We start from the raw sequence: 18,150 nt of genomic DNA, 5'->3' as shown, positions 1-18,150 counted from the left end.
CTCCGCATAGAAGCGCCCCAAAAGCCCTCCCGTTGGGAGGGGAAGCAGCGCGGTACTGCTCGGGCGCGCAACATGCGCGCAGGAGGAGGGCGAAGGGAGCACGGGTTTGGGGGTGCGGAATGGAAACCAGATGCCGGGGCAGGGCCGGGCTGTGCTGCTGGAGGGGGGGCTGCGCTGAGCAAACCCCCCCCCCCCCACTCCGCCCCGGCCCCGCTCAAAGTGCGCCGGGAGTTCAGCGGAGCGGACCCGATAGTCGCGATCGGGCTGGCGATGGAGCCGCGCTCGCTCTGCCCTGCCTTGCTCCTCTTCTCCCTTCCTCTTTTTTTTTGCCTGTGAAGAGTTGAAAAGCCTGTTTACTTTTTGTCTTTGATGTTGGGAGGATCTGGTTTTGATTAGATCAATACTCCTTTTTTCTCTCCCCCCCTCCTCCTTTCTTCCCCCCTCCCTCCCTTTGCAGAGAGGAGGCTCAGAGGATCCCCTGCTGACTCCAGGCAGAGGCAGGCAGAGGGGCAGGCAGCTCCAGGAGGAACTGGGAGCCCCACTCCCAACCGGGCTGCGGAGCCATGAGCAGCGCCGTGCTCCTCGCCCACCTCCCCGACCCCAGCACCAGCTTCAGGGAAGACGCCCCCCGACCCCCTGTCCCGGGGGAGGAAGGAGAGGCACCATGCCCGCATCTCGCCAGCTCGTTCCTCCCCAAAAGCCAAAGCTTCAAGGCCATGCCGGTGCCTCCTGCCCCGCGGAGGAATGAGAATGGACTCGGGGAGCCGGAAGGCAGCGCATCTCCAGACTCCCCTTTGGCCAGATGGACCAAATCCTTGCATTCCTTGTTGGGAGATCAAGATGGTGCCTATCTTTTTCGGACCTTCTTGGAAAGGGAAAAATGTGTGGATACCTTAGACTTCTGGTTTGCCTGCAATGGCTTCAGGCAGATGGACCTTAAGGATACCAAAACTTTAAGAGTAGCCAAAGCTATATACAAAAGGTACATCGAGAACAACAGCATCGTCTCCAAGCAGCTCAAGCCTGCTACCAAGACCTACATAAGGGATAGCATCAAGAAGCAGCAGATAGATTCTATCATGTTTGATCAGGCACAGACTGAGATTCAGACTGTGATGGAGGAAAATGCTTACCAGATGTTTTTAACTTCTGATATATACCTCGAATATGTAAGGAGTGGAGGAGAGAATCCTGCTTACATGAACAGCAATGGACTGGGGAGCTTAAAAGTGGTCTGTGGCTATCTCCCGACCTTGAATGAAGAAGAGGAATGGAGCTGTGCAGACTTTAAAAACAAGATCTTGCCTTCGGTAGTGGGACTATCCAGCAAGACTCTGAGGGTTACGGCGAATGTCAGAGCCACGGAGACCATCGAGAACGGATACAGGTAAGGGAAGCCTTGGGAATGGTGCTTTGTTTTAACTTTAAGGACTTGTGAGAGTGTTGGGATGGAGTGCTGGGGAGCTGGCAGAGAGGCTGGGAGCTTCCCCGCGCCTCCAAACGCTGGAATTTGGGGGGTGTTGGCTGGGTTTGAAGGTGTCTGTGCAGAGGAAAGGGAGAGCCTGTGCTCTTCAGCCCCATTGGCTCTTTCAGTTCTCTTATAGATCAAAAACTTCATGGCAACTATGTCCTCCGGACATACGTTAATTATTGGTTCAGCTTTCAAACGTATTAAGAGCAGTAGTAGAGTGGATCAAATAGACGCATGAATAATGTAACCTACTAGTTCCCCAACTCCACCATCAGCCAGTGTTTAACTACGTTGGTTATGTGGGAAGCAATTGTGCGGTCATGGAGGAGGAAATGCATGCACTTAGTGCATCAAACTCTGCAACTTGCACAAAATCAGCTCGGTTTGTGTGTGTGATGTACAGCCTCTCCCACCGCGTTGGGTGTTGGTACCGTGTCAAAGGCAGTTAGGGTGGCTTTGAGCCAGTGCGTACGGGAGGATACTTAAAGTTGAGTGCTAATAGAGACATCCCAGGTATAGAGTAATAGTAGATCGTTGGTGCTCTCCTGTTGGCCGTGTGCTCAAAGTTAAGCTCATTAAAACGTGGTTGTGCCTCATGGCAGCTTGTGGAGAGTGTTGTGTGGTGGCAGGGTTTTCTGCCCTTGTCTTGGGGTGCAGCTGTGATGCTGAACCCATCTCTTTTGTTGGAGATACTGATGGCACAGCGGTGTGAGGATGCAGAAAGAACCATCTTCACTTGAAGATGGGGGGATGGGAAAGAGAGAGTGATGAGCAAATGATGAGTTGTATAATCCTCTGAAAATGTATTCTTTCCTCTCCCCACCCTTGCCATAAATGTGGATTGTTGAATCAGGGCTGAGAGGAGAGGGCTCTGCTGGCAGATGCGCGCTCTCCTCTGCTGGCCCAGGAGCCTGGGCTTTGCTATGGTGAGTGTTTGACATCTCGTTTACAGGAATGGTGAGAGCGTGTCTGTGATTCACGGACATCAAAGGGCATCAGGCTTTTCCTGGGAAGGCTTTGCTGGAGCGAACCCTCCTCTCCTGCCCTGCGGAGAGCTTCCAGCTGTGCCGGGCTTCCCAGTGCCGAGACACCTGGAGCTGGGAGGCTCCTATTGCCTGTGAGGGAGCTCCGGAGGCAGAGGCCTCTTTGGTCCTGTCCCGGAGGCGTGGGTGCAGACCAGAGGGAGGGATGGAGAGATGGATGGATGGATGGATGGATGTGTGTCATCCTGGCATGGCCTTTGGACCTCTCCTGCTGTGGGGCTGTGCGGGGGGGGGCACTCGCTGGCAGCTGGTGTGTGGAGGGCTTGGGGTTTGGGATCTGCATCTCGTGCCTGTTACTGTCTGAGCATCTGCTGCTCTCCAGAACTTGGTTTGAACTGCTGCCCTTCGCTTGCTTTCCAGGAGGGGGATGTTTGATGCTTTTATCTCTCAGCCTTTGTTGGTATTCAGTGCTGGAAGGGCTTGGCTGTAATGTTCTACCAGAGCTGCAGGCCCTGCTAAAAAGCCCACATGTGCCTTGTCCAGGGGAGTGCTGGCAGAATGGTGGCTGCTTGCCTGATTAGTGCTGGGATTTTTCCCTTTTCTTTATTGCCTTCCTTTTCTTTTTTTGTCCAGGGATTAATGCAGCTCGTTCCTCACATGTCAGAGCTACCCTCCTAGGACATTAGGTAGTGCCTTTTGCTTTGATCACCTTCTGTTGAATTTCCAGGAGCTTTTGCTCTCCATGGGGCCAAGAGATCTCAATGCAAAGAGAGGGAGGTCAAGCTGAGATGCTTCTCAGTTCCTCCCTGAGCTATCCGTTTGTGAAGCCACTTGTGCGTGCATGTGCTAGAAGCTGATGAGCATATGGATGGGTTATCTCTCATCACCCAGGGCTTAGGATTGCGTTCAGGATGGGAGCTGAAGCTTGCACAAAGTCTTTCCTGGTGAGTGGCCAAACCACACCTCCCTCCTCGTGTGTGTGTGATGGAATTAAAGCATTTCTGCTGGGTGTTACGGTTTAGAAGAGCAGTGCAGGCTCTTGCCACTCACTTTGGTGGGTTTCCATGTGATTAGAGCAGCAAAGCCCTGTGCTGAGCATACCTGATGGTGGGAGCAGAGCGATCTGGGGCCAGCCTGGTGTTTGAATGGGAGACCACCTGGGAATCCCCGGGCAAAAACACAGCCCATGGGAGACCGCAGGATCTGTACAAGTTGAAAGGCTTTGGCCCCAGCATCATTGATGGACAGGAACAGGAGAAGTCGAGTGAAAACACAGCGTATGCAGGCAAACTGCTGCCCGAGACAGGGAATGTTTTACATGCAGAACCTCCCTCTTGTCCTTCAAAGCGACTCCCCTCCCCTGGAGGTTGTGGTGTGGTTAAAAGTGGCCTCCCCACACGCTGTGCTGGACCTGGCCCCATGCGCCAGGAATTCCAGCTATTATTTATATGCGCTTCTATATTTATCAGGCACGACTTTGTGTACACAGAGAGGGCTCTTCCTTTGCTGTGCCGCCGCTAACGGGGCTTCGTGCGGTCCAAGGTGGACTCATCTGCCTCCCATTAAACTCTAACATCAGTGGGGCTGGCCTTGCTTGGGGAAGGCTGGGGCTTGCAGATGGCCTTCTGCCGGCTCCCAGTGCTTCCTGGCCTTTGAGAGGCCCCGCCGGTGCAGCTCCTTGTGTGTGAAGTTATTGGAACCAAGTTTGGCTTCAATTATCAAAGTAAATGATGCCATTGTAAAGCTATGCTCCAAGCACTGTTCTACAATTAGAGCATGCAGGCTGTGATTAACATAGTTTTGCTCCAATATACCTTTTTTTTCCCCTCTCTCTCAGGTTTGTGCATGTGTGTTTTTCCGTTTCTTTTTAATCCCATCATTGCCCAGTGCTGGTTGTCTCAAGAAAACCCTTAATGAGATTCTATTTTACCTCAAAATGCTCCTTGTAGATATTCTCCTCTCTCTGTCTAACGTGGTTTGAACTGCCAGAGTGCTCTTATTTCTAAGGAGCAGTGTCTGACAATAAAAATCCCTTCCACGCTCTGAAATTGCACCCTCATAACAGGGGATACAATCAGGAGCCCCTGAAATTTTCATGGCATTATAATACCTCTGATATGCCCATTGCCTAACATAGCATAGAGAGAGGGTTCCATGCTGTGTGTCATCGCATCAAGATAAGAATAGGCTGAGAAACATCAGACATTCTCCTTGAAGCTCCAGAGCAACTGCTACCTGACAGCTGAAAACACTTTGCATATTGAGTTTGGAGCTGGGGAGTGTGTTTGTGATTGCAGCATCTGTGGCAGGAGACCACCGCTTTCCCCTGGAATTCAGAACCCTCCCAGGCAGCTCCATGCATCTGGGTGCAATTAGTGTAGTAAGGTGGTCAGATTAAACACAGCAAACCAGCCCCCATTGGTGTCTGTAAAGGGTTTTCTTTGGGGCAGTGTGGTGGAGATGGACTGTAGGGGTTTGCTTTACAAACACACCAACTTCAGGGTTGATGTGAGGTCTTGGTGGGTGAATTGGTGCTGATGGGAATGGGAGCTTGTTCTGGCCGCTTTCTCTAATTGTATCTTCCCAAACACTGTGTTTGGACACACCTCCCCTTCTCCCTGTGCTGTATTCATACAGACCCGCTGCCTCCGCCCCCATCCCAGCCTCTCCATCCATCCATCCATGCAAACCAGCCCCTGCGTGCACCCAGGGGTGACACAGGCACCTCCCAGCAGGGTGGTGATGCTGTGCAGGGAGTATCCCACAGCCTTATGGTGCTCTGGTTGCTCTCAAGCCCTGAGATGGTTTCAAATCAAGTAGTCATGAGATGTGCATCCCTTACACTGGTGACCTTAAAGCCCACCAGGATCTAGGAAGAGTTGCTTGGCTGCACATCCCCTTGAAGTAGAATAGAAGACTGCATGGATTTTAGAGGGACTTCTTGTAGTAGTCATAGGATAACTTTGCTTTCACCCACATGTGGAATTAATTTCTCTTTGAAGATTTAACTCCTTTCCTGTGGCATTCCCAACTATCTCTTTTTTTTTTCCTTCTTCCCATATATATAGATATATTATTTTTTTTACCATCTTGATCTCCCCATCAGAAATGCCTTGGCCTCCTTCAGAAAGGAATGCAGCCCCGGCTGGGCTGAATACCTGCCTGCAGCCAGCCCCGCGCCTCTCATACCAGAGAGGCCCATCTTCCCCATTCCCCACCATGCTTCCCCCTCCTGGGGTTCTTTTTTATCCCCCTCCCCTTGTTTTATTATTATTATTTTTACCTTAAGCCTCTGTGGCTCCTGTTTTCGGTGCTGGAGGAGCAGGGATGCGCGGGGTGCCTGGTTAAAGGATGGAGAGCAGGGTGATGGAGGGATATTGCTGCTCACTTCAACCCAGCTGGTCCCCTCCAGCCCCCCGTGGGGGCAGGGAGGTGGAAAGCCCATTAAAGAAACCTGCCGAGCCTGCTGGCACATTCCTTAGGCCCCCAAGTCCTGGGGAAGTGGCCCTCATTATTAAAATCAGCAGTCCTTATCAGATGACAAGGCCTTCTGCTTTGATATACAAAGGCTGAAGCTTAACAACCCCATCTTCCCCTGGAAGAGGAACAAAATGGGCACCTTAACATGCGGCTTCCAAACCTCCCTGCATAATCCCCTTATCGCCTGCTGGAGATATGTATATTGATCCTGCCTGGGAAGTTGGTGTGAGGGGAGGTAGAGGGCAGGGGGATGCACAGGTCCCCCCCTGCCTTGGTGACCCTGCCATGCTCCCATCACAGCCTGTATCCCTCTGCCCATGAATTTTTCATGCAGCCATTCTTGGGTGCTCAATTCAAACACCCAGACTGGGCTCTGTGTTTGCTTCTCCAAAGGTGTTGGTATCAGTAACCCACGTGCCTCTTAATACAACCTGTCCTCACATCCCCATCTTCTTCTTCCTCACCCAACTCCACACAAAAGCACAAGCTGAACGTGTAGTAGGTTCTCCTAAAAACTGGGCTTTTTGATAATGTCAGGAAGATGGCACCCATCCTTGGGAGGCCAAGCCCAAGACAGGAGGTTTCAGCCCTATCCATGCCTGTGGCACATGGTGGTCCTGCTCCCGTGGCTTCAGGCAGTTTTCCTGGCAGGCAACACAGGTACTGTAATTCGTGTTCCCAAAGGGGCCCTAACCCCTTTATTCTGAGTAGTCTCAAGCATTTATTAGCCAGTTCCTCAATGGCTTTCAGTGGGACTTGAGCTATGAACTTCTTGATCTTTTGCCCGCTGATGCCAACAGCAAAGCTCCTGTTGACCTCAGCAGTGCAGCATCAAGCTTTAAGGACCGAGTCTTTGAAGGTATCAAAGTACATAGAGGTGCTTCCTGGGGTTTTATAAAGTGCACTTCCAATGCTAAAAGCAACATCTTTGAAGTTGGACTTTGGCTGTGTTTGGACAGAGTGTGCCTTTGGCTGCTGCTGGTCTGAGCAATGGATGGTTGGTTGCTTCTCAAGAGGTTGTGCAGCCGTTGTGCATGGTTCCCATAAGGAGAGTGCTACCATGAAGCTTGTCTGCTTTTCTCAAGCCCAAGACTGGCTGGTAACGAGATCCCTGCTCTTGTCCCTAGGTGCTTCAAGAGGAACGATCCCGTTAACCCATACCATGTGAACTCTGGCTATGTTTTTGCCCCAGCAACCAGCGCCAACGATAGTGAGATATCTAGTGATGCCCTGACGGATGACTCCATGTCAATGACGGACAGCAGCGTGTAAGTAGCTTGTGTCCTTTCGGGATGTCCATCTGTGAACCTGATGCGCCATGGGGGCTTACAGGAGTGATGGGTTCAAGATAATCGCCCTGCTTCTGCTGCCAGAACTGAGGTGTGCACCCAAACTGGGAGGTGTAGCAGGGCATGGTGGCCTTGCTCTTCATGCAGTCGCCGGAGGTATCAGATGGAGTAAAATAATGAATCCCTCTATTGCTGTTTTGCAACTGCAGCTGAGCAAACATGTTTTGCCCTATGGTAATGGTGCTGCCTGACTAATCCAAGGACCATATCTCCCTGAGCCTTTGTCTTAAGGCCAGGCTTCCTTAACTAGTTATCAGTCATCAAAGAGGAGGAGATTACTTCCTGTAGGAAGTACTTTCTGTAATTAGCGTTCATCATTAATGTCAGAATGTGCATTAATAGGGCCAGTGACCTGAAGGGGCAAATAGCTGCTCATCTAGTGTGGCTGGGGCAGTCTTCAAAGAGCCATTTGAATTGGAGCTGCATGGATCAGGCCTGGGTGTTTCAGAGGCGCTGGGATGAGAGATGATGCTGTGGCTGAGCCCAGGAGTTGCAGGATCTGGCTTTTCCTCCTGACTGTTGAGTGTGCAACTGGGAGCAAGTCATTTGACTGTTCTCCCTCTGTTTGCTGTCCCCAGTGGTGTTTAGTGTCTGTAGAGGAAACACTGAGACTTAGGGCTCCTAAGGACCATCTTCTTGCACTGAGCAGAGGGCAGATGTTGCTGTCTGTGTGTTGTGATCTTCACTTACATACAAGTGCTGCAGAAAAGCCCACCTTAAAACAGAGTGCTTCATTCCTGGTCTTCATCTTGGAGGTGAAACTTCTCCAGTGTCTCTGTGAGAGATGCTCAGTGCTTACTGTGTACTCCTCAGAGGGGTTTGCATGCTGGGTTTTGAAAGTCAGTGTGTGTGATGGTGCATAACAGAAACCAGGATTTACCAAAACCCCTTGATGCGTAAACAAAGGCTTTATTTTTTTAATGCACATGTGTGTTTTGAACTGATATTACGGAAAAAAATAGTTTGTTGTCCCACCAGATTCCCTTATTGAACAATATTGGCATTAAATAAAAGAGCTGAATCATAGGGTGACTTCTTTATTTCTTCTTACTGGCTCTGGTTGTATGTGATCATGTGTCAACAGAGCATTCATTGGGTTAGTCATTTCTGGACCAGTGTAGGGTCACTTGGGATTCACAGGGCTAGGATTATACCCTCTCTTCACAGCAATGCCAATTGTAGGCCTTATACAGATGAGAGCACTGAGTGAGAAATAAAGTGCATGGTGGATGAAAGGCTTAACTGAATCGCTTTCAGCCCATTGTTAGTCCAGGGGAGCTTAGCGGGGATGAGAGGGCAGCAGCCCGCTTTGAAATTTGCTTGAACAAGTGAATAGGAGCTCCCCATAAAGCAGGGCTGAAAGGAGCCTGCCTGTTTTTTCCTGCTGTAACAATAGCCCGTGCAGGCTGTGAGAGTTTGGGGAAGCTTGGCTGATTAAACTGCCCCCAGCTCCAGGCTGGGGGGCGGCAGGAGGGCTGGGCTGGGGGGGGGCACTGAGGATGCTAAAAGGAGCATTTCCTGCTGCAGAACCGGTCCCGCCGGGCATCCCTTGAGCCGTTGGGAGCAGGCAGGGATGCTGGGTGCTTTTGGAAGTGGGAGAGGTAAATTGGCACTTCTGGAAGCTGGGCTTCAAGTTAAGGCTGATGTAAAACTTCCTCTGCAGAGGCGAAGGGGCCGCTGCCAGGATCGCAGGGAAACGTGTGGGATTCACGGGCCCTTCCTGGCACTTGGCTGGAGAGATGCTGTGGGTGGGTTTGGGGCACAGAGCTGCTGCGCTTTCACGTGCTGAGCCCAGGTGCTCCTCTGCCTGCAAGGTTTTACCCCCTCGAACAGAGGACCCGGGGTTGTTCTGTCAGTGGGGATGCAAATCAGTGCTTTTGGCTCATGGTGGTATCAACTGAAGAGGAAAAACTTGTTCTGGAAAAGTCTGTCAGTAAAGTGAGGGGGTTTTCTTTTTAAGTACATCTCCATCTGAACTGGAATTAAGACTCCAAATAATGCACGATCTGCCTTTTTAATTGTATCACAGATAGCCAGGGATCAGACCGTCCATATATATTTTGTAATAGCCACAACGCATCATGCAAATTTCTGTTTCCATTTCTTGATTGGGGAGGGGGGAGAGGAAAGGGGATTTTTTTTTTTTTTTTTAATTTGCTTATATCTTATTTATGGATTTACTTTGGACACAGGGGAATGCTGCTGAGCAAACTTCAAATATTACCTTATCTTACAAACCAGGCTTTTGATGTTGGCAAGATCAGAGGCTTGTTTCAGAGCCGTTGCCAAATGAAGATGGGAGTGAATGCATATGCGCATGAGTCTGATATTTCAAAGCAGCAGTAAAACTACATTCAGGTTAGGTCAGGCACATCTGAGTCAAAAGGCTAAGATAATTGGCTCAGCTTAAATGGCAGCTGACTGGGTAGAAGACTTCAAACTAGTGTTTCCCCCAGAAACAGATTGGCTTCGCCCCAGCCTGGTTAGCTGAAATGTTTATAATTAAACTCTACTATTTAGTGCCTAAACTCTGCAGCTCTTCAGCCCGCAGCTTTTAGGAGCCAAGAAAGTGAGTGCAGATGTTTGCTGCTGGAGCAAAAGGTGGCACCTGGAGAGCTGGGATTAACCCTTGTGCTGCCCCAAAACCCCTGCTTTTCATTTCAAAGGCGCTTTCTCCTGGTCGGGGGGTGTCTGCTTCAGCATCAAGGTACCCCTGCCCCCATATCTCTTGTACTGAGCCTGGCTGCAGCTCCAATTCTGTCCCTTCCTCACTCCTTGGTCACCCTTTCATCCCTGGCCTTGTCCATTTCCCCTTAGGTTTAGAGAGCACCCATCAAAGGGGCTCTAAAAGTCCCTCCCCATTCCCAGGTTGCCTTTCCTGAGCTGCTCCACAGCTTTCCCATCCAATGAAATACCTCTTTTTATTAAAAATGAGCCTTTTCTCTCATTCTGCGTGTTGTTACAAGTTGTGGAACTCTTCTGAAAGGCAGGGCTGCAGAAGCAGGGAGCAGGAGGTTTGATGTGGGGCTCTCTGGTGCAACCAGAGGAGTTCTAGGAGGAAGGAGCAGCTTCTGTACTGACTTGAATGAGGGCAAATCTTAACTAGAGGAGCTGTGCTGTTGGATCAGTGTTGGTTTTCAAGCCTGGGAACGGCATGAATTCTTGCTCCTGCTCCATAGCCTGTCCTAGGACTTCCCCTTTTGGCAGAGATGGTCCCTCCAGCGCTGGGAGCTTGGGGATACACTGGGAGATGAGCTCCCAGCTTGGTGGCCACAGCAGAGGGGTTGGGGACATCTCATGCTTGCAAACCTGGAGGGATGTGGGGAGCACAGGAGGGCTGCAGGGCTCCCGTTGTCCCTTGGTTGTGTCCTTGGGTACCTCTTGTTGAGCACAAAGCCCTTCAGCTGCTCTTCCCCATGGGGCCTCTTGGATTGCCATTTGCAGAGGTCACCTCCTCTTCCATTGCATATGCTAACGGATTAGTCTTGTATGGATGGATGCAGGTAGCATGCTCTTGCTGGTGTTTTTACTTACCTTTACAATGCCTGCTCTGCTGGTCACTCCCTATATTGAAGGTCTTCCTGAAGGGACCCTTATCTCAGTAAGCCTCAGTTAGCAAATGCTCCTCTGAAGGTACCAATGATTTGGTTTTCACCTTAGATTGGTATTTCCCCCATCCTCTCCCACAGCTAAGGCATGTCATGTACCTGTTGTCCTATGGGTTCATGGAGCAGAAATGCTTGGTGGCCACCAGTGGCTGTGGTCAGTGGCCATGGCCAGCTGTATAGGCCAGTGTGTGCTGGGTTCTTCCCCAGAAAGTGCATTTTGGGGGACATCAAGACAATCAACTCCTTTCACTTGTAATGTAACATGAGTTCATGGACTGTGTCTAGAGGAGGCTGATGTTCATCCTGTAGCGTCAAGGCCTTTCTCTGCAGTCCTGGTGTGCTCTCTTTCATGATAAAGGTTTTTCCCAAGTTTATGAAGATGGAATTGTACTGATCTTTCACTGCAGGCTTTGCAGCTCCACCATGCTCATTAAAAGAATTTAATGGTGACTGAACGCATTGGCCAGGGACTTCAATAGCACACTTCAAACCTTGGGCATGGAGCGATGGCATCTCATCATCCTCCTCCTCAAGAGAAGGGACCTGGTGTCTTCAGGAAGGCATTCCCTTGCGCCGTGTCTCTGTCTATGCATCCAAAGCACGTTGGTGTGTCCGTGCCATCACTGTGGCTATAGGAGGTGGCACACAGGGATGCTGTGCAGCGTTGGCTCCTCTGGCAGCAGCATGGGGCCACCGCTGCCTGCTCGGGCGCTGCTCCTCCTTGGATAGGAGCTGTTTTCTGGGCTCGGGAGATGAGTCAGGTGTGGGTGAAAGGGCTGGGACCGGAGATCAAGGCTGGGCTGAGGGAAGAGGAGGACTCAGACATTCAGGATCTCCAGGCATGCTCTTCCGGCTGCCCCGCTGCCTGTGGAGGTTCCTTTAATCCTCACTGCGGGAGGTCCTTGCGTGGCTGGATGCAAACACCCCGCGTTGCCTCGAGCGGGATGTGCAGGGGCTCTTCCCACTGAGGCTTCCTAGCCAGGAGCTGGTGTGGTCAAAGGGAGCAGCGCTGTGCCCGGAGGGTACAGCCCAGCTTCGCTCGTGCCTCTGGTGTCCTGTCTGTGCTGGCCAGCCCCAGGGCAGGAGAAGCATCTCTGGTCTAGAGATGGGACCAGCCTTTTGATGGCCATCCATCTTCAGTCCTTTCTTGTTTCCAGCGCTCCGTGGGGTGTTTCAGAGCCTGCTGAAAGTTGCAGTCTTAGAGAGCATAATTCAGGGGTGAAAAAGCAATGAAAATAAAGGGCAGAAGCAGAAACCAGGCACTGGAAGGGCCTTTTCCTAAGATGCCTCAGAAGTGAAGCTGATGGGTTCTTTGGGTGTCTTCCCATGTGGAGTTGCCTTCAACTTGCTTTTCAGCTTTTGCTTAATTACTGCACATCCATGTAGATGATGACATGGGCAGTTCCCAAGCTTCCAGATGTTTGAGGCTTCAGGTGCCATCCCCAGGGCTCAGCACCTCTGGGAACATGGGCCTGTGGGTGCCTGGGTGGTTTCAGAAGTGATGAAGAAGCATCTTGCTTAGAGCATGGGGAGAGCCCCAACTGACTGATGGTGACCTCTCTTCCATGTGCAGAGATGGGATCCCCCCGTACAGAATTGGGAGCAAGAAGCAGCTCCAGCGGGAAATGCATCGGAGCGTCAAGGCCAACGGTCAAGTTTCTCTACCTCATTTTCCGGTAAGTTCAGGTGGGAGCTGCAGGGAATGGGTTGGCCATGGGGAAATGTTGGGATTGGGAATTCGTGTTGGGATTTCATCCCTGGCGGTGTTCAAGGCCAGGTTGGACGAGGCCTTGGGTGAGATGGTTTAGAGCGAGGTGTCCCTGCCCATGGCAGGGGGGTTGGAACTTGTTGATCTTAAGGTCCTTTCCAACCCCAACTATTCTATGATTCTATAACTGGGACACGTGGAGGGAAGGAGCAGGGGAGGAGAGCGTTTCCATCCCTACGTCATGCCAGAGAGGAGATGCTGCTTGGTGTTGGGCAGGAGCCATGTGCTCTCAGCATCCCTGCAAAACCCTGCTCGTGTACAGCTTGTACAACCCCGCTTTGGTCCTTCCTTGAAACCCAGTGCTAATTAGGGTTCCTCAATGGCACTTAATTTGTCCTCCTGGGCTAAATCCAAGCAGAGATGCCCAGGTTGGGTCTGGTGAGAGCCTTGGCTTTGGCCACCACCCTCACACGTCCACTGGTGCTGGGGCTTGGCCTCATCTGCATCACCGGTGGCCTTGGAGAGCATCCGCATCTCCTGTGAGTGATGGGAAGCAGGAGCTCCCAAAAGAGGTGTGTGCAGTGGATACAGGCCTGGCTTTGGGGGGCTTCGTGCTCTCCAGAATTGCCTCTCTGACTTGCTAATTCAGTTGACTCGCAGGCTCCCGATTCCTGCAGTGAATAAACTGTTTACACAGACAAGTACAAACTTATCTTGTCTTGAAATGAATGTGCGAGAACTCCTCTTTCTGCTGGGTTAAGCAGCAAGGAACCATAGATGAGATTTCTGGGGTGTGTGCGGGGGGTGGTTTTTTTCTTTTTGGTATCTTTTTTTGCTCCCTTCCCCTTCCTCCCTAAAGAAAGTTCTATTGCCTGAGCTTGTAAATTAGATTATTTTGTCCCAGGGCGTGCAAATCGACTTTCTCTGTAAGGCAGTGCTTTGATCAGGGACTGAATAGAGCCAGCTTGTGTAAGAGTGACAATTTCCAGCAGAGTGGCCTTTTTCTACCCTCACATCATTTCTGGAGCTAAGTGGTTGCCGGAGAGAGGCCCCACCTCATCTGGTGGGTAGTGTGTGAAAGAGCTGGCAGTTCAGCTTTTGGGGGGGGGGGTTTAAGAAGGAAGAGGGGCGAGGAGTGGGGTGGTGGGAGGGAGGGCGCAGGCCGGTGGGTGGTTTCTTTTTCCTCTTTTCCCTTGGTTTTCCCTCCCCTTTTCCTGCCATGTTTGCTTCTCTTGGCAGAAATCCGCGGTTTTGCCTCTTTATATTCTGCACTTGATTTGGAGATGTTCCCTTTTTCCCTTGATAGATCTGCTTGAGGCAGCCAAGCTCAGCAGTGTAGCACCACTAGCCTGCAGCAGCTTTCTTCATTTTCTGTACAAAGAGATGGGAAGGGGAGGGGGGGAGAGATCTAGGACACTGTTGAGACAACACTACCTCAAAGGTGCCCAGTGTGTAGCCAGGAAATAAATTACCAGCACTTCTCTGATCTGCAACCGTTTGACTTCTGCTTTTTTTTTTTTTCCCCTTTTTTCTTCTCCTTTCCCTTTTTCTCCCCCATCTTATTTTTTCTAATTTCCAACTCCTTTCTGTTTATCCTCACTTTATTCCTTGAGTTAAAGCCTCCCCCTCCCACCTCAGAGGCGGGTTTTGGGGTTTTTTTTCCTCTTTTCCCTCTATTTTTTTGATGTTTGACAACAGTCTTTGAAGATTTTCTACTTCAGAGTAGCTACTGATGGGCTGGTTGTACTACAGAGAGAACAAGCGGGGTTCCTCAGAGTGCGACCAACTGCTCCTGCCGAAGGCAAACGCTGGTGGGGAGGATGTCACTCCATGAGGCCACAGCACTAGCTCATAAAAATCCAGAGCAGACCATGCCTTGTTGCGGTCGTCTTTTCATCCAAACATGGAGACACAACAAGCGTAGCGGGGCCGGCGATGCCGCTCTGGCTAAACATGCCTTGTGCCTTCTGTCCCCGCTCCTTGTAGAGGACCCACCGCCTTCCCAAGGAGATGACCCCGGTGGAGCCAGCTGCCTTCGCCGCGGAGCTCATTTCCCGCCTGGAGAAGCTGAAGCAGGAGCAGGAAGCCATGGACAGTCTGGAGGAGAGGCTGCAGCAAATCAAGGAGGTAGGAGGGTTAACCCTGCCGGGGCTGGGCACAGCCGGCCGCACGCTGCCCTGCTTGGGTTGGGACTTGGGATGGGAGGGGGCCGTATCCTGCCCAAGGGCAGGAATGTGTTTTGGTGGCACTGGATTCCATGAGCCCGTGGGGGGGGGGACCTCGCTGGCTCCCAGTGCTCTTCCATTGATTGCTCGCCATCGCTTGGCCGGCAGGACGAGGAGAAGGAGGGCTCGGAGCTGGCCGCCAGCCTGCAGAGCAGTCGGGAGATGGCGACCCCGCAGCACCCGCTCTCGCTCCTGCCCTCCAGCAGCTACGAGGAGGACCCCCAGGCCATCCTGGACGAGCACCTCTCCCGCGTGCTCAAGACCCCCGGTTGCCAGTCCCCGGGCATGGCCCGGCACAGCCCTCGTGCCCGCTCCCCCGACCGCCTGCCCGTGGGCAAGCTGCCGCCCGGCGCGGCCTCGCTGGCGGCGTGCACCTTGCTGGGCAAGGGCTTCATCACCAAGCAGACCACCAAGCACGTGCACCACCACTACATCCACCACCACACCGTGCCCAAGACGAAGGAGCAGATCGAAGCAGAGGCGGCTCAGCGGGTGCAGTGCTGCTGCCCAGCAGGCAGCGACTTCTACTGCTACCCCAAGTGCAAGGGACACCCCAAAAACACCGACCCGCCTCTCCCTCCGCTGGAGCCCTTCGGGTAGGTCGTGAGCATCTCCCCATTGCACGCACCCCAAACCATCACACCCTTGCCATGGGCATGGTCAGCACAGGGGGGTAATTGTGGGCTCCTCTCTCCTTTGTGCCATCAGCAGGACAGGGACGCTGCTGAAGAGGCCGGGCAGAGGAGTGGATAGCGTGGCCCTGCCACCCGGTGATGGGGGGCTGCCTGGCCCCGGTGGGGTGCAGCTACCGGGGGGCGAAGCAGACCGGGCACAGAACGTCTGGCAGTGGATGCTGGAGAGCGAGAGACAAAACAAGCACAAGCCCCATAGGTAAATACGCAGCTGTCTGCAGCAATATCGCTCCCGGTAAATATTTATATATTACATGGCCTGTCTATTTTTACAATCGCTAAAAACAAATGAGACTCTTTGCTCCTCCGGTTTAATATAAAAGCTGTTCCGCAGAACCAGAAAAACCACAAAAATGTCATGTTTTTGGCAATAAACCTCCTTTCATGTTATGACAGACTTTTGAGAGGGAGCGAGCAGAATAGGAGCTGCTATTAAAGTCATATTTTCCAGCTTTTCTAACCCGACTTCTTCCCCTCCCCAAGCACACAAAGCACAAAGAAGGCCTACAGCTCCGACTTCACCAAGGGGGCCCCCGGCCGGCACCACCCGTGGGGGACCAGCAGCCACCCGCGTGGGGCGCAGCCTGCCCACCCCTTCGTCCAGGACCCCGCCATGCCGCCGCTCACCCCCCCCAACACCCTGGCGCAGCTGGAGGAAGCCTGCCGCCGCCTCGCCGAGGTCTCCAAGCCGCAGAAGCAACGGTAATGGTGGTGGTGGGATGGAGCTGGTCCTCTGGTGGGAGGGATGGACCTGGTCCTGCAGTGGGGAGGGATGGACCTGGTCCTGTGGTGGGAGGGATGGACCTGGTCCTGCAGAGGGGAGGGATGGACCTGGTCCTGTGGTGGGGAGGGATGGACCTGGTCCTGTGGCGGGAAGGATGGACCTGGTCCTGTGGTGGGGAGGGATGGACCTGGTCCTGCGGTGGGGAGGGATGGACCTGGTCCTGCAGTGGGGAGGGATGGACCTGGTCCTGCAGTGGGAGGGATGGACCTGGTCCTGCGGTAGGGAGGGATGGACCTGGTCCTGCAGTGGGAGCTGGGGTAGCAGCAGGGGTTGGGGAGGTTTGGTGGGTGCAGGTTGGGCTTATCTTCAGCCAGCACCCAGGTGGGATGTGGGCAAGGAGGTGGCTGCGCATCCCTGGTGGGCGAGCATCCCTGGTGGGCGATGCGGACATCATCCTCCCTGCCTAAGTAAAGGGTCATCCATGGCCAAGCTCGTAGCCTGAGCCTCCTTATTCCAACCCCACCCTCCAGGGGCTCACATAGTTTGAATCCTAGACGATTACTTCCACTCTTTTGCTGGCTGTAATTTGCCCATTTTTCCTCTGGGATGGACTCCAGCTACATACCAAGTGGGGAATTGGCCTGGTTATCATTCATTTGGGTATGGAAGGATGAATTAGCCCACAGCATTTTTAATTCTTCCTTTGATTGTTTACAACATGTGAGGCTTGATACAAAGAGCGAACTTAATGACCCACAGGAGACTTCAATTAGGAGGAGGTTGTATTTCAACTATCGGTTATTAAAGTTTGGGGTTTTTGTTCCTCTCCTCCCTCCCCACTTGCCCTCCCCTCTCCCCACTTCAGATGTTCAACCTCAAATCAGCAGAGGGATCGAAACCACTCCGGGCCAGGGGGAAACACCCCTTTCTGCAGTGCAAGTCTAACGACGGAAGAGTGAGTATTGCACGCAGAGAAAAGGATTAGGAAATATATATATATAGAGAGAGAGATGTAATAATTGTATTTTCATTAACTGGCTCGTGCTTTGAGGACATTCTCCTATCTGAAATTTCGTCTTTCAAACATTCTTCTTAGAGAAAGAACAAAACATTTTCAAATCTTGTCTGTGGCTCTTTTAAACTCGCATTCCTGTAAAGTGGACAAAGATTGGATTAGTCTAATTACAGGATGGTTCTTTTAACAAGAAATCTGCTACAGAGAGGTCTAAAATGGCCTAAATAATTAAAGTTTTCTTTCTTACCCTCTTCATCTTAAGCAATGAGTAATGTTTGAAGTCCAGGCTGAGCCACCTGACTGGAGCCTTTCATTTTTAATTGGTTGACCTTAAGTCCACCAGCTGTCTTTGCTAGCAGCTTTCTTTCTGAAGCCACTCTACAAAGACTTAGAACAAATTAGGAAGACTAAATTACTGCGGACTAACACTTGGTGACCTCTTGACATGCCGAGTGTACATTGCCTCAGCAGCAGTTGTGGAGCGGCCTGCGCCGTATTCACCAGAGCGTTGCCATTTGGCTGGGTAATATTGGTTTAATTATTCCCAAAGAAGGGTTTCTTGGTGCACATGGCAAGATCCGGTTAATTTTACCCTCGCTGGGCAAAACTAAGGTTATTTGTGTACTGCACGTGATGGGGTTGGCGCTGGTTTTTGCTTTGTGAGCTGGTGCTTGCAGGTGCCTGAGAAGCAAGTATGGGAGATGTGGTGCAGGGAGGCAGATGAAACAAGCCTTTTAAAATCAGGGATGTGCACAGGGGTTGGGACTCGATGATCTTAAGGCCCTTTCCAACCCAAACTATTCTGTGGATACTGGGGCTCACTTGGTAGGGGATAGCCCATGGTGATCCCTGCGCTGGCCCATGGTCCTGCTCTGATGCTCCCAGCAAGCACCTA

At 51.9% G+C, this 18,150-nt stretch overlaps 2 protein-coding genes across 3 annotated transcripts in view; both read left to right on the top strand.

Moving 5' to 3' along the window:
* CEP112 (centrosomal protein 112) overlaps window positions 1-555 on the top strand; it is a 184,197-nt gene extending 183,642 nt beyond the window's left edge. Inside the window, exon 28 of the transcript XR_009729033.1 lies at window positions 458-555. The gene's annotated coding sequence lies outside the window, so the exon portion shown is untranslated. The remainder of the gene's footprint in view (window positions 1-457) is intronic.
* AXIN2 (axin 2) overlaps window positions 542-18,150 on the top strand; it is a 22,879-nt gene continuing 5,270 nt past the window's right edge. The window contains exons 1-8 of one of the 2 annotated variants that reach the window (XM_061377221.1): window positions 542-1,387; window positions 7,062-7,202; window positions 12,465-12,567; window positions 14,586-14,726; window positions 14,933-15,420; window positions 15,536-15,715; window positions 16,000-16,218; window positions 17,106-17,195. In XM_061377221.1, coding sequence (XP_061233205.1) covers window positions 564-1,387; window positions 7,062-7,202; window positions 12,465-12,567; window positions 14,586-14,726; window positions 14,933-15,420; window positions 15,536-15,715; window positions 16,000-16,218; window positions 17,106-17,195 — 2,186 coding nt within the window. In that variant the 5' untranslated portion in view covers window positions 542-563. Of the gene's footprint in view, window positions 1,388-7,061; window positions 7,203-12,464; window positions 12,568-14,585; window positions 14,727-14,932; window positions 15,421-15,532; window positions 15,716-15,999; window positions 16,219-17,105; window positions 17,196-18,150 lie in introns of both variants that reach the window. The other variant, XM_061377220.1, reaches the window with a different exon arrangement.

The sequence above is a fragment of the Neopsephotus bourkii genome, unplaced genomic scaffold (genome assembly GCF_033783945.1).
Source record: "Neopsephotus bourkii isolate Nb327-2 ecotype Australia unplaced genomic scaffold, CSIRO-AGI_Nbou_v1 NB_1749, whole genome shotgun sequence".
NCBI lineage: Eukaryota > Metazoa > Chordata > Aves > Psittaciformes > Psittacidae > Neopsephotus > Neopsephotus bourkii.
The sequence above is the reverse complement of the archived record's forward strand: the minus strand, read 5'-3'. Positions and strand labels throughout refer to the sequence as shown.